Source organism: Ambystoma mexicanum, chromosome 7p (genome assembly GCF_040938575.1).
Source record: "Ambystoma mexicanum isolate Mex_15411 chromosome 7p, UKY_AmexF1_1, whole genome shotgun sequence".
In the NCBI taxonomy this organism is placed as follows: domain Eukaryota; kingdom Metazoa; phylum Chordata; class Amphibia; order Caudata; family Ambystomatidae; genus Ambystoma; species Ambystoma mexicanum.
In genome coordinates, this window is record NC_090939.1 from 963,206,936 (window position 1) to 963,222,562 (window position 15,627).

General features: G+C 50.2%; 1 protein-coding gene across 5 annotated transcripts in view; it reads left to right on the top strand.

The window, feature by feature from the left end:
- GK (glycerol kinase) overlaps nucleotides 1-15,627 on the top strand; it is a 2,191,429-nt gene that overhangs the window by 309,376 nt on the left and 1,866,426 nt on the right. For all 5 annotated transcript variants that reach the window (XM_069637310.1, XM_069637305.1, XM_069637306.1 and 2 more), the window contains one exon: nucleotides 13,874-13,951. In XM_069637310.1, coding sequence (XP_069493411.1) covers nucleotides 13,874-13,951 — 78 coding nt within the window. The remainder of the gene's footprint in view (nucleotides 1-13,873; nucleotides 13,952-15,627) is intronic.

Genomic DNA, 15,627 nt, shown 5'->3' on the forward strand with positions numbered 1-15,627 from the left:
TAAGACTGTAGGAGACACCGTTCCAACGATGAGATCGTCAACAGATATTCCCACATCGATGTTGGCGGTACAGTCTGCGGCTTCCGTCATCGACGGTGGTGTCATCGGCGCCGTCCGCGACTCTGACAGACAGTGGTCCACTGCTGTTGTCATCAACGTAGATGGAGTCGGAAGGCTTGTTGCAGACAGGTGGGCTGTGGCAGTCTGCCAGCTTTGATTCCATGCTTCCTGTGGAGATTTTGCAGCAAGATTCAGCTGCGTATTGTGTTTGCTCTGGGATGGAGGAGGAACAAGAGCTGCTTTTTGATCCATCGGCTCTGGGTCTGCAGAGTGCGTGGCCGCCGACATCGAGTGGGGTGGGGGCTGGGCTGCCCCTTTACCCGTTGGCTAATCGGCAATCCCTGCTGTCCTTGCAGGTATTAAATACGCTCCAGTCTTTGGTGGGGCAACTGGATGCGAGACTGCCACCGCCTCTGACTCCAGCAGTGCTGGTGGTCGGCGGTTTGCCTGGTGAGGCCCCCCTAGGAAGTCGACTCCGGTACGGTTGCCATTGCTGTTGCTGGTGGGGTTGGGCCATCCACAGAGTCATCCTGTGGGGGAATTGCCAGATTCTGAACCGGAGAGTGCTCCGCGTGACACCCTGTCGACGGTGTCTTCGTCACCGACGAGGGACGACGCCTGGGACACGGACCCTGAGGTGGAGCAGCCCAGTAATCGGCACAACCATCTCCACCAGATGATATTGGGGCATTCCATGCCATGATGGCAAACGCGTGTCAGGAGTTTGGGCTGGCGCCGGAAGAGGAACATAAGGACTGCTTTCTCTTCAACCATATGGGAAAGCAACGGAAGGCGGTCTTCTCGGTTCCGATTTTCGACCACATGTGGCAGGAGGGCCTGCGCACGATGCATGACCCGTTATCTGAGCCTTCGGTGAAGGGTCGCCTAGAAAAGAAATTCAAGGCTCCAGAGTCTACCCCTAGATGTCTCGTGTCGCAGCCCGCGCCCGAGTCAGTGGTTTCGGCGGCAGCCAGCCGTAAGGCCAGAAGCCAACACAAATGTGTTACGCCCCCGGACAGTGAGGCCAGGAAACAGGACGCATTTGGGAAGAAGTTCCTGATGGTGGGAGCTACGACTGTGAAGGCTGCAAATTCCTTGGCAATTCTGGCCAGATATCCCTTAGGGTCAGTCGCTTCTCCAAGCAACGAGTTGGTGGCAGATCCCTCTCTTCGGCAGGGGCCTCTCTCTGGAACAGCCTTCCTGCCTCCCTGAAACTCTAGGAGAACCATCTCCAGTTCTGGAAACACCTCAAAACCTTCCTCTTTGCTTCTGCTTTCTCTCCTCCCCTGCTGAATTCCTGACTGAAATTGCACTGGTTACCTCGCCACCCTTTCTGATCTCTGGCCCAGGCCCCGTCTATTGCCCACTTGCACTGCCTCCCTGGCAACCCCTGCACCTGGGGACCGTTTTCTGTATCCCTACAGTCCCCCTACCAGCACTTATGTCTGCACTTCCTTGCACTTGCCACTAGCTGGCTGTTTTATTTGTCTTATTTATCTTATTTATTCCACTTTCCCCTCTCCCTTCCCCCCCACGCACTTTTCCTTTCCCCCTTCCCATGCACTTGCGCGACACCTGGCCTAGTAGGATTGTTGTCTGTCCTCCCTTTGTCCCCCCCGCCCCCCCACTTGGCTCGTCGTGACTTGAAACACTTGTGTATAGGCGCGTTATAAATGCCATATCATATGATATGATCGGGAGATGCGGCACAGGCTAGCCCCGATTCTTGATCATCTTCCGGACCAACACCGTAAGGAGGCAATGCTGTTGGTTTGAGAGGGGGAGGAGGCCTCCAACCACAGCATCAATATTGTAGTGGACCTGGCGGAGTCAGGGTTTAACAAATTAATAATGGGGTGGTGCTCTGACGGCAGGCCTGGCTGAAGTTTACGGATTTTCACCCAGAAGTCCTTATAACATCATCAATATGCCCTGTGATGGTGAACACTTGTTTGGCGAGAAGATTGATGAGGCCCTGAAAGGTATGAAAGAGGATACTGAGACGGTAAAGTCTTTGGGTTCCCTGCAAAGTGGTTGCTCTTTTTGTTCCTTTCAAGCTTTTCGTGGAGCCTCTGGTAATGCCCGGTTTGCCTCCTCCAGACATCGAAGTTACGGGCGCTCCAGCTACTCGTCTCAAGGCTATCGGCGATCAGTCCAGGCGGCTCAGACGAGCAGGGACTTTCAAACTCAGCGACAGAAAGGTTCACAGGCCTCAGTGGCTAAAGGAAGGCAGTCAAAAGCTCACCAATGACTGCCATATGGACAATCTGCTGGGGGGGCGGTGTGGTGAACCATGTCGAAGAGTGGCACCGGATAACATCAGATCGCTGGGTGCTGGATACGGTACGTCTCGGCCACTTGTTGGAGTTTTGGCATCCTCTGGTCCCTATTCCGCCATTGTATGTGGTGCAGCCGCATCTTCCAATCTTGCGGCATGAGGGGGTGCTCATGCTAGAGAAAGGGGCGATAGAACCAGTTCCGGTCGCGCAGCGGGGCCAAGGGGTGTACTCCCGGTACTTCATTGTGAAAAAACCCAATGGCAAGTGGAGGCCTATTCTAGATCTTCGGGTGTTGAACAAGAATCTGCAACGCCTGAAGTTCAAGATGCTCACCCTTCAAGATGTCATCCGCTTGGTGCAATGGGCGAGTTCCTAGCGTCATTAGATCGGCAGGATGCCTATTTTCACATCCCAATGAGGAAAAAACAGTGCAAGTTCCTGCGTTTTGTGGTCGGAGAGGATCACTTTGGCCTGAAGTCATCCCCCAGGACGTTTATGAAGTGTCTGGCTCCGGTGGCTGCCTTCCACCGGAGGGAGGGCCATCATGTGTACCCCTACCTGGACGATTGGTTGGTAAGGGGGTTTGTCGCAGGAACGGGCAAGGGAGTCTCTCATGGCGACCATGGGCCTTTTACAACGGCTGGGATTCTCTGTCAACTTCGACAAATCATATTTGACGCCGTCCAGAGAATTGGTGTTTCTCGGGCGCAGTTTCTTACCCAGGACAATCTGGTAAAACCTTCCAGCGAGCGAGTGGAAAAGTTGTGGTCCAAGACAGGCGAGTGGAGAGGGGGTACAGTGGTCTCGGTCCGCGGTTACATGCCGCTGTTGGGGGCCAAGGCGTTGTGTATCCCTCTCCTTCCAAAATACCGACTGTTCATGAGGCCGGTGCAGGAGTTCCTCGCAGACTGGTGATCGCAGAGTCAAGGATTATGGTCAGACAAACTGGTGGTCGACGAGGGCTTGGTGGACGCCCTTCAGTGGTGGACTTGCACGACCAATCTCTTTAAGGGGCATGCCATTGCTGGAGCCGGAGTTCCAATTCACGATGTGGCAGACGCTTCCCAGATAGGGTGGGGGGCACACCTCAACGAATCACAGGTACAGTGCCTATGGTCTCGGGGGGAGACTTCATTGCATATCAATGTACTCGAGTTGAGGGCGGTGCACTGGTGTTAGGGAGAATTCTCATAAATGGCTGATTTCCCTTACCTAAAGAGTCCCCCAGCAGCTTTGCTGGATTTCTAGGATTTATTTATTTCACCTGGTAAGAGTGTGAGCCTTTTTTCCCACGTGTTTTGCTGTGTGTATGTTCACTGTTTGTGTGATCTTGGGCTCTGGAGCCTCACCTACTCCATGTGCACCATTTTTTTTGTGTGTTACACAGCACCTTCAGTGCAGTGACACAGGGTTGTCTTTGAGACTTCCCACTGACTCCATTTTTCTGGGCCTGACTACTGTCCCCCAGAAACAGGTAAAGTTGCCATTAACTTTATATAGTCACTTTAAACCACAGACCCAGTATACCCCATCTTACATGGAGTATTGGAAAGGGTTAACTCTTATCCCTTTTTGTGTGTGACTCTTGGAGCCTTGTTCCGCTCCCTTAACATTAAGACTTGGCTGGCGGCAGTGGTATCTACCCTAACCTTTCTACCGCGATTATATTATATAAATGTGGTATTGTTCCAGGCTATTATATTAGCCTCGAACATAAACCCGCTTGCCCAAATACATTTATTTTGGTTCCGGCTGGGTTTATTCGCCATTTCTTTCTGTTAAAGTCTTTCTCGTGTTTTACTCTGTGCACCAAACCGGATATGATTCCTTTTTTCGCTGTCTTTTCGCGGGCTTCTGCACAGAAGCCCTCCTTAAGGCGCCTGATAGTCTAGGTAGGCAGGATGTGAGGGAGCGATCTTTGGCGTCGCACTCTTGTCTGATTGGCTAAGGGGACTGGCCTTGCCAGGCCATCCACCCTGCTGTGTGATTGACAGCCAGGCTGTATGAATGTGGGAAAACTGCATAAAAAGCAGGTCTCTGGGACTGGAAAGACAGAGTCGCCACTGGAACGAAAGAAACAACGAGGAACTGGAAGAAGAGGACCCCTACCACGACTGAACCGCCCGGTGAAGCCCTGCTGCAAGTCCGAATCTCCAAATCCGACGACAGAGAAGATCCTCCAGGAAACTTCTTTCCTTGAGCTGGTGGGAACAATCAGTTCGCCCAAACTACAAGCCAGGACACCTCCTATGGTCGAATTCGCTGTACAGAGCTACAGTGGGCCGGATACCCAGGAAGGTCGGACCCTGCTTGGGTTTTAAGGACCGCACCTTTTATTTGTTGTTTTGTTCTGTTGCTGGTTTCTTCCCTGGGTGGCGCCGGACCCTCCAGTCTTCCTACTTCGTGTCAGTCCGACAGTCGCTTCAGGAACCGTGTGCCTGCAGGAACCACCAGGAACGTCTGCCTCAGCTACAGCTGCCTCTCCGTTTTAAGGTACTGTGCAAATCCGGTTGTCTGTTTTGTTCAACCGCGGTGAAAGTGCTTGAAATCTTTCTCCAATCCGAGGGCTTGTCCTTCTCTTCTCTTTGAACTACCTTTTCTATCAACCAACCTCGTCCGGAATCTGTGCCACAAACTTTACCGCAAACTACCCTGAACTGGATGATCTTGAGCAAAAGACTTTTGACCCATTGACTTTGGCCCTAAGCCTTTTCTTTCTGATCTCCTCACTGTAGTCTCTCTTGTTCAATTACCTTGAGTACTTACCTGTTGGTGTTGCCTAATTTCTAATAACTTTGTGTTTCCCTCCCTTTTAAATTGCTGGAGTGCCATTTTGCTCCCACTTCATTTTGTGAGCTTAACTTGTCTGGAATTTAAGGGAAGTGGTGTGGTGTATTTATGATTGTGATTTTTAACTTTCTTAGAATAGTGAAATGTTATACAACTGTTGTGTAAATGAATATATATTCTTTTACTTAGAAACATTGAATCACTGTTTGCCTGAATCACAGTAATTGCTGTCCTTTGTGTAACTATTTGTACTGCTCACTTACTCTTGAGATAAGTCTGGCTGCGCCGCTACTGCTACCACTATAATTGTGTAGTACAGGCTTGTAGCAAAGGTGAAATTGTACTGTCACTTGTAGTCTTAATTGTGTGTAGTGTTCCCAAAGGGTACTGCATATAATTCTGCCTAACAACTGGGCCCTGAGGTCGTTTCTTCTGCGCATCCGCAGAGCAGTGGTGAGGGTTTTGACTGACAAAACCACCACAATGTTCTATTTAAGGAAGCAGGGCGGCACGCATTCCCGAGTCCTGTCAAAGTAGGCGCAGGACGTTTGGCATTGGTCTCTAGCTTAAGTGATTAGTATTGTCGCTTTCCATCTGCCGGGGGTTCTGAATGTCCAAGCAGATGTGCTCAGCAGAGACGCCAGTCAGCTGCACGAGTGGAGGCTGAAGGCGCAGCAGGTGGCAAGAATCTTCCGGCGATGGGGCTCTCCCCCGATAGACTTGTTCGCTGAAATGGAAAACAAACGGTGTCTGGATTTTGCCAGCAGGGGGCTCATCCTCAGTCAATGGGGGATGTGTTCTTGCGCCCGTGGACGGGCATCGTCACGTATGCGTTTCCCCCGTTTCTGCTGATTCGGAGGACCATCCAGTGGGTGCGGAAGTACCGGTGTAGGGTGATTTTGGTATCCCTGTTCTGGCCCAGACAGACATGGTTTTCAGATCTCCTTCATCTAGCGGTGGAAGAGCCGTTTCGGTTAGGAGCGGATTCGGATCACCTGTCTCAGGGCGACAGCAGTGTGTGGCATCACGATCCGGCATCTCTCAGCCTGGCAGCGTGGCTCCTGACCACTCAGTTCGGTCATCTAATCTCCCGGGAGCGTCGCCGGATCTTGGAGGCGGCAAGGGCCCCTTCTACCAATGTCTCGTATGGTCATAAATGGGTGAGATTCTGTTCCTCGTGTGAGGGTCACCCTGAGATAAAGCCTTTGGACGTCTCCCCGGCTCAGGTTCTCCCGTACTTGTTACACCTTGCACAAGGGGGCCTGGCATTATCCTCCATCAAAGTGCATTTGGCTGTGATTTCTAGGTTCACGAGAAGGCGCCATGCTGCTCCTCTATTTAGTGATCGCTTGGTGAAACATTTTCTGAAAGGTCTATTTCGGACATTTCCCATGTCGATGGCTACTTTGAAGTTCCTCTCGTGGAAGGTGGACTTTCTGGTGGCGATTACCTCAACCAGACGGGTGTCAGAATTGCAGGCACTGGTCATTAACCCACCTTAGCTGAGGTTTATGAAGAACAAAGGTCTCCTGGTTACTAACCCGCACTTTATCCCGAAAGTCGTTGGCGTTTCACAAACTTGCCTCTATTGCCTTACCCTCGTTCTTTGCTAATGCATCCGCGCCGGCCAGAAAGGACCTTCATTCTCTGGACGTTAACAGGGCACTCAAATTTTATCTGAACCGTACACAGGACTTCAGGAAGTCAAAGCAGCTGTTTGTGGCATTTGGGCCCTCCAACAAGGGGCAGTCTTATTTCCAAACAAGGACTTTCCCGTTGGGTTTCATCTACAATTTCGTTTTGTCACACAAAAGCTGGCAAGCCTTTGAGGGGTGCTCCGAAGGTTCATTCTACGCGGTCCATGGCATCGTCGGCGGCGCTATGGTCTGGGATACCGCTAGTGGACATTTGCCAGGCGGCTTCCTGGGCAGTACTGCATACCTTCACCAGGCATTGCTGTGTGGGGCAGCAACATGTGGAAGATGTGCAGGTCGGACGGGCAGTTCTCCAACGCCTGTTTCAGTAAGGTAGGCCCTGCAGCTTCGGGGGTTTTCTATTTTACTCTGTCACTTGCTGGGTTTGTTGTCTCATGTATGTGATAAGATGCTACTGGTTGGTTTGCCTATGATACACCACCACACATTGTTCGTACTGCTATGTAATCTATTCACAGCATGTGAATCCATGAAAGATCCAATGCTGGAGAAGGGAGTCGTTTCTTAACTGTAACTCCATTTCTCCAGCATTGGTATCTTTCATGGATTCACATGCGCCCGCTGACCACCCCTGCAGGCAAACCTGGGTTCTGGTTCCCTCTACTTTGGAGGTTAAAATCTGAAGGGAAGCCGTGGGGGCGGGGCTATTTATATCCGACGTCCTATTGGCGTGGCCTAAAGCACCCAAAAAGAATGTCGATAGGACACTAAAGTGTCAAAGTTTTCCATAGGAAAATGCTAAGTTAAAGTTACAGAGGTTTCCCAGCCTGACGACGGGAAATATTCACAGCATGTGAATCCATGAAATATACCAACGCTGGAGAAATGGAGTTACAGTTAAGAAACTACTCCCTTCTTACATGCAGAGTTGTTCCATCCCTCTGGCGTCCTTGGTTTTCCCTTGTGTTAGGTGTCTTGAGGGGTTTGAGGGGGGGATTGTCTCTACGTGTTTTTCTCTGTTTGACCCCCTTGTTTTCCCCATTACTTGCATGGACGCAGTCGTCTTCTTTGCTGCTTCTTTCTGTTTCCTTGATTTCTTGATTTTGCCTACACTTTGGGGACTAGTCGTCCTGCCCCTCTCCGCTTTACCCCCTCTTGATTCTGTGTCAGTTGGAAATTTGCCTGGGGGTAGGGGGGAGTTCATTGAGTCTTCCCCTTACCCACTTCAGGTGTTCTTGGTCGGTTGCGGTTCCCGCTTACGGTCTTGCTCTTCCTTTTCCCTTTGTGGAGTCTTGTGGGCCTATCTTGCCCCTTGCCGATGTTCACCCTTTGTGAGTCCTTTCTGGTCTGCCCCTGTATAGGGTTGCTGTCTCCACTCTTTAGTTTCACTCCAGTCTGTTAGCCCTCAGGTCCTTAAAGCGTGTTTGTTGGCCTCCCTGCATCTCCCCGGGTGTTTTCTTGTGCTCCCCCCCTCACCTCCTCTGATGGTCCGGCATTCCAACCGTCCGCAGCTGCCTTATGCGTCATTTGGAGGGGTGTGGGGGGGCTTACCGCCTCTGACCTTCGGTCTGGGTTGCACCTCGTTTGCCTCTGTTGTTCTGGCTCTCCTCACCTGCTTCCCGCTCCAGATTCCTGTGCTTATTTGCACTGGGGTGGGGCTAGGGGAGGGGAAAGGGGTCACGGGGCAGCCGCTCTTCCATCCCTCCAGCTTCTCCGCTTCCACTGGCTTCCCTGGTTTGATCGGGGTCGGCCGGTCATTCGCTGCTTCCCTGCCTCTGTGGGGCCCGGTTTCACTGTCCCTGCAACGCTTCCTCTCTTGGTACATAGGGCACCTCTCTCGCCGCACGGCCCGACTCCGCCCAGGTCTCACTGCCTGTGCTGCCTCATGCGGTTTCCTTCCATTGGTTGGGTGCTTCCCTTCACTGCTGCCTCCGCTGGGTGGGTCTCGTATACTCTTTGGATTATGTTGGAGGTTTGGTAAAGCCTCCACGTTGCTTCTTTGTTGTGCTTGTTAGATGTGGTCCGGTGGGGAGAGACGGTCACACATGTCCTCCTCTGCCGGCTGACATCTTGGAATGGGGCCGCTATGTTTTAACACACAGGGTACTAATGGGCCAGGAAATAGTCATGGTGAACTTATACGGGCCAAGCAATGACGACCCAGACTTTCACTCCCAGGTCAAGGACCTGTTGGCACTGTACCCGCTAGTGCCTGTACTGTGGGGTGGGGATTTCAATACAATTATGGATACCAATCTTAATAGATCTGGGTGTAGGGCCCACCAGCTGTCCAGGGCCACCCGTGCGATAATTGAAGGCCAGGCTAGGCATGGTGGATGCCTGGAGGCGGCTACTGCACCCTTCGACCCGCGCACACTCCGTCATGTGGTTGACATCGGATATTCTCACCAGCAACATCAAAGGGGTTGGCATCCTGCCCAGGACTTTTTCTGACCACTCTCCTGTTACATTGTCAATTGCATGGCGTGCTGTGGCAGGGGAGAGACGGCCGTGAAGACTTAAGCCGCTGGCGTTGACTGACCAGGTGTTTGCAGCGGAGATGGGGAAATGCGTTGAGGAATACTTTGTCACTAATGCTGGTTCGTTGACACCCACGCTATCCTATGTGATGCCTTCAAGGCATAAATCCGAGGCATGGCTATGGCTAAGGAATCCGGCCTGCTCAAAGCGATAGGCTGCAATATCAAAATATGCAAAGATACCCTTAGCCGACATGAGTCACAGTATGCGACAGCCTCAGCTCCGGTCACACTTTGTGACATCCAAACAGCTTGCTAACTTCCGGGAAAACGCAGATAGAGAGCCAAAGTTCCTGGACGACTGCGGTGTGGCAAGAAGGTATGGCGAGGGAGAGCGCCCCGGCAGACTCCTGGCCAGAGTGGTGCGGCTGGAGTAGCGTGAAACATTGTGGCGATCCATGACATGTCCGGTGCGCTGGTACACTCAACGTCTGATGTGAATCAGGCGTTTCACTCCTTCTATGCTGCACTCTACGCAAACTCTGATGAGAAATCCATCCCTGAGGTTGAATCCTTCTTAGAGGGTCTGCCACTGTCCATTTTGTCCAATGATGTGAAGGAGATGCTCGATGGTCCGATGTTCAGGGACGAGAGAGTTCGGGCTATTGAGGCTCTCCCGGCCGGTAAAGCTCCTGGCCCTGACGGTGTGAGGATGCAGTTTTATAAACACTTTAAAACTCTTCTGTGGGATTAATCGTGCGCACTAGGGATTCTTCCCCCTACACTACGAAAGGCGGTCATTATGGTACTACTTAAACCTGATAAGTCGGCGACGAGTTGCGCCTCCTATCGGCCCTTGTCACTAACCAACTCCGATGTGAAGATATTCGCTAAAGTATTGGCCGTCCAGCTGGCCCCATATATGTCATATATAGTCCATCCAGACCAGTCGGGTTTCATTCTTGGCCGCTCCACAGCTATAAACTTGAGATGCTTTTTCAATATTCAGGCCCAGATGGACCCTGGCGCGCAGGCTGTGGCTGCTACGCTTGATATCCAGAAGGCCTTCTATTCAGTGTCCTGGCATTTCCTCTGGGCAGTGCTTGAAAGGTGTAACTTTGGTGCATGTTTGATCTCCTGAGTGTGGTTGCTCTATACACTTCCTATTGCCATGGTCTACACTAGTGGGCAGCTCTCAGATCCTATTTCCATCTGTAGGGGGACTCGGCAGGGCTGCCCGTTCTCTCCCTTGATCTTTGCTATCGTGATGGAGCGCCTTGCTGATCTGTTCCGGCATAGGCATTCCCATAGAGGTATCAGGTTATCAGACACACCGGAGATCATCTTGATATACGCAGATGATGGTTTAGTCTCGGGTGGATAGCTCAGGGGCAACGTGCTCGCCTTGGAAGCAAGACAACGCGGAACACCACAGGTTCAATCCCCGGGTCCGCGCTTAGAAACCTCTGGGTATTAAGCGCGTTATAAATAACCTATCATATCATACTGTTTGTGCGTGACCCGGAGATCCATCTAGCACCGATCCTACATCTTTGGCACCCTGTCTGGCTTGAAACTGAACTGCGCTAAATCCAAACTCTTCCCGCTAACGGACTCCACTGTTGCGCCTCGGGACCCTTTGGGATTTGCTTGAGTGCCACAGGAGGTTAAGTACCTGGGGGTCGTTGTGACACGACAGCGGGTCTTTATGCTTGACCACAACTATGGCAGATACATGCCTCGGCTCTCACACAAGTTACGCAATTGGGCAAAACTTCCCCTAACTGTGGCGGGGAGAGTGGCACTCCTGAAAATGGTTGTTACCTTAACTGCTGTATTATATCTTTAACGTCCCAATTTGGCCAGGCGCCGAGTTCTTCAAGACACTGAGGGGCGAGATCAACAACTTCATGTGACACTTTGCTGCAGTGAGGTTTAAGTGGGAAACGCTGACTAGACCCTACAACCAAGGTGGCCTGACCGCCCCAGATTTTGAAAAGTATTGGATTGCTGCTCAGGCACAATATGTAATGTACTGGTTCGGCGATTACCCGGCCCCCCCCCTGCACCCACCCAACCCGCATGTCAAGATTGAGCGGCAAGCGGCTGGTACACGCGACACCGGTTCTGCCACCACGCTGGAGCGGCTCTGGGGGCGTTCATCCTGTCGGTGCGACCTCACTTGCATGGGGCAAGATATGGGAACTGGTGGATAAACCCCACCCATTCCACAGGGGCCTTCCCCTCTGGAACTGCCTCCCGACATTCTCCCCAATAGGCAAGGAACCCACGGACAACTGGGCACGGGAGGGGTGCGCCATGCTGTGTGAGGTTTACGACATGGCATCATTAGTGGAATGGTGTGATTTGCCGGGGCCCATCCGGAGGTTGCCGTCCAGCTGGCTGCATTATGCTGGCTTAAGACGCGCAATCTATGCTACATGGACAGAATTCCCCACACAACCCCCAGACGACTCCCTGCTTGGACTGGTGCTGGAGGGACCCTCGACTGGTAATCAGGTAACCAGAATATATAATCTGCTGCAGGACCGAGCCAATAAACCACTAACTAAGCTTCAAGCATCTAGGTTTGGGTACCTGGGGATAGATATTACTGATAAGGTCTGGGAAGCAATGGCCCTCATTACAAGTTTGCCAGTTGGGAATTGACGGTGCTGGTAAAACCGTACCGGCACCGATTTCCGGACTGGCAAACTATAATTTCTGCGGGTGGGTGCCGTAACGGCACCCACCCGCAGAGACACACGGAAACACTGGCACCATTACGACATGGTGCCAGTGTTTCCGCGGTCCGCATTCCCTCCACGGGAATGGGGATTAACAGAATTGCCAGCGCCGGATTTACCAGACCACCGGGGTTGTAATGCCCTGGTAAATCCAGCAAGTTCGGCGCTGGTAATTCACTACGGGTCTGGCAGCAGCCTGCCGGCTTTACCGGCACGGCTATCGCCGGCCTCGTTATGAGGGCCACTGTGCTCACAGACCCGCACTGTGTCGCTCAACTCCAGATTCCGACAGTTGCAATTTAAACTGTTACACAGATTTCATTATACTCCAGCTAGGCTTAGTTTATTTTCAACAAGTTGTTCTCCCCAGTGTCCTAGGTGCAACTCAGAAGGTGCTGGCTATTTACACCTGATATGGGACTGTTCAAAACTGCAGAAGTTCTGGAGCGGGGTCTGTGATACATTATCTGAAATGTTTGGTTGCATAGCTGAGCCAAGCCCTAGGGCCTATTTATTCCACAAGTTCGAGGGGCTTCAACCCCAATACCACAAACTGGCTGGGTTATGTATGATTCTTGCTGTGAAAAGTATACTTTAGTTGTGGCTGCGGCAGTTAAGCCCCACTGTGGAGAAGTGGTTACAGACTCTTACATGGGCATCGGATCAGGAGGCGCGCTGGAGATCGCTCCAGCCTATGCAGTGCAAACCTGTGGACATATGGCATCCCTTCCGCAGCTACGGGACAATGTACCCGATTCCGGGGACTTGGCATGTATTGTGATGTGTTTCACTAGTCATGCATGCATGCATTGTTGGTTGGCCCGCACTTAGCACCTGTTATGGATATGTCCGACCCTCCACGACGATACTACACTACGGGCCTCATTACGACCCAGGCGGTAAGGGGTTAACAGCGCCGTAAAAGGTGTTGGCGCCGTTAAACCCTTACCGCCTAATTACGAGGTCCCTTTGTGGGTCCCGACCTTAACGGCTAGTTTTACCAGCCGTTAAGGAAGGAACCCGCAAAGGGACTTTCGAGGTAATTACGGTACTGCAATTTTTTCGAGGTAATTACCTCGAAGGTCCCTTTGCGGTAATTACGGTACCGCAATTTGCAGTACCGTAATTACCGCCTTCCCCATTGAGCCCTATGGGAGCAAAAATGGGAATGGGGAATTACCAATGGTGAATGGAGAATTACCGCCCTGCCAACCTTGGAATGGGGCGGTAATTCGGCCATTCACCATGGCGGAGTTGGTTAAATACCTGCGGCAACCATGGTGCTACTAGCGCCATGGTTACCGCCTGGGTCGTAATGAGGCCTTAAATGTTGATGTATGTTGTATATCACTGTTTGATGCTGCCCACCCGATTTGCTGTTGTAATGTCAAGCACGCAATAAACAAAGTTTAAAAAAAATATTTGTTAAATATTATGTAGTATTACATTGTCAGATTTTGGCAACAGGCTACAACACTGCAGATTCAATGTACCTTTACAGCACTAAAATGTTATCTCCCGCTAGCGCAAGAGTGTTGCTGTAAACTTCGCATAATTTACAAATCGTAGTCCCCCTTCTCATCCTTGTCTCGTACTCTCCGGTTCTGGTGTCATTGAGCCCCCTTATATTTGTAGCATGCAAGGCAGCACTGTTACTGTAGCATTGGCAATATAATTGTAATTATGTTCAGGGTTTCTCCATTTGAAGCCTAGCATTTGCCTTGCGTTGTCCATGAAATCTCCTTTGTCACTTCAAGACCTTGAGTGGGAAAGTGATGCGAAAGTCATCATGGTAAAGATACTGTTGCTAAATTGGATTTTGACGTATTGGTTTTTATATGCGTTTTATTTTTATTTTCTAGCAATTGGTGTGAGCAATCAAAGGGAAACAACTGTGGTTTGGGATAAAACAACTGGACAACCACTCTACAACGCGATTGGTGAGTATGTGTACATGATCAGATGTAAATATTATGAATTAAGTATTCCTAGTACTGTCATAGTATCAGGCTTTTAGACAATTAAATGAGCAAGAGCGTTTCTTTTTCATTTGGGAGGCATGCATGTTTTCAGTCGCTGCAACATGATTTTTCCATATTACAACATTTGCTACTTTATCATAGCTTAAATTTGAAAAAATGATTGTGTGGTAATTCGGCAGAGGCATGGAGTTGAAATCAAGATCCCCCAAGCAACAAAATGGTGGCCCAACTGAAAGGTCTTTGCTTCTTAGGTTGTTTACCAATGCCTTGTTTCCCATGCGTTAGATTTTTGAGGTGAATGTACAAGATACATGCTTTAGTTGTGTGTTTGGGAAAACCTGGGCTTAATTGTTTAGCCAGCTAATCGTTAGCTCTTATGTTAGTGGTGACTCGAAGGTGCTAGGAAGGGAAGGCCAATATGGAAGATGGCGTACCTTTTTAAATGTAGACCCAGAGTGGAAGGTTCAGGTTCTGATTTGCGTTTTTGCTTTGATAATGAAATCTTGCCATTACTATTGTCTGGCATGGGTTCTACCTTTGTAGCTGTGTAGAGAAAGAGCAACAGCTAAATCTCCTTGTCCAGGCCCTTATTATGTTTAAAATAATATTTAGAGAGAAGTAATTTGAGATAATGGTAAGGATGGCCGCATTTTAGACTAGGGGTTGCTGAGGCTATTCAGAACCATGAATGAAGACGTAAACATTGCCATGTGGAACTCACTGTGAATGTTTCAGTCCAAGAAGGGTTGGGTCAGCGCTTCATTCTTCCACTGGCTGGCCCTTTAGAATTTACTTGGTGTTTAAGATGGCTTTGTAATCATTGAATATTCATTTGTCCAAGCTTCAAGATTTTCATTCATGTTGTATATTGATGATGTGGTCCCATTGATATAAAGTATTGTTATTCCATAATGTTACCCAGAAGTAACACAGCTTTATTCTGAGTTCCCTTTTGCAACTGGTTTGCCTTTGAAGTGTTCTTTGGTGGCACAGCAAGTTCTAAAACAGTACTAAATAAATAAGTAAAGGAAGATGTTTGCTTCAGCCCTGGCTGGAGCCTCTGCTTTTCACACCACCAAAAATGTAATCTTTTTGTCAACCTGTCACACATCTTTGGAATAGGAAAGAGTCGAACCTAAGCATGATGAAAGGCTCTTTTAATGGCTACTATATGAGCCCATTTCTATGCACCTTCAGTTATTGGGACCACGATCGTAACCAAATATCAATTAAAACTACATTTCCCAGAGAACCTAGCTCCATTTGTAGTTTTGCATACAGCTTTAACTTTTACTTAACAACTGTTTGATAGTCCAGTGATGTGGCTCGTGGTTCTACGACAACACTTGCTCGCCTAGTCACTTCTTTCTCTTGCTGCGTGTTTAGCGTGATTAATTTGGGTTGCTCTTGCCGTCAGCTCATAGCTATTATGTTAAAATTAACTAACTAGGGGTGTGTGGCTAGGCCGGTCATCAGCAAGATGCCTACCTAAGAGCCTCTGACGAAGTGAATGTGGAAACTGCGAAGTGCCCTTCTGCCGGTGCCCCGTTTTGTCACAGAAATGTGGGCATGAACTGCGCACAATCCTATGCTACATTTTGGTGCTTCTGTCTCCAAACGGCACCCGTAACGTG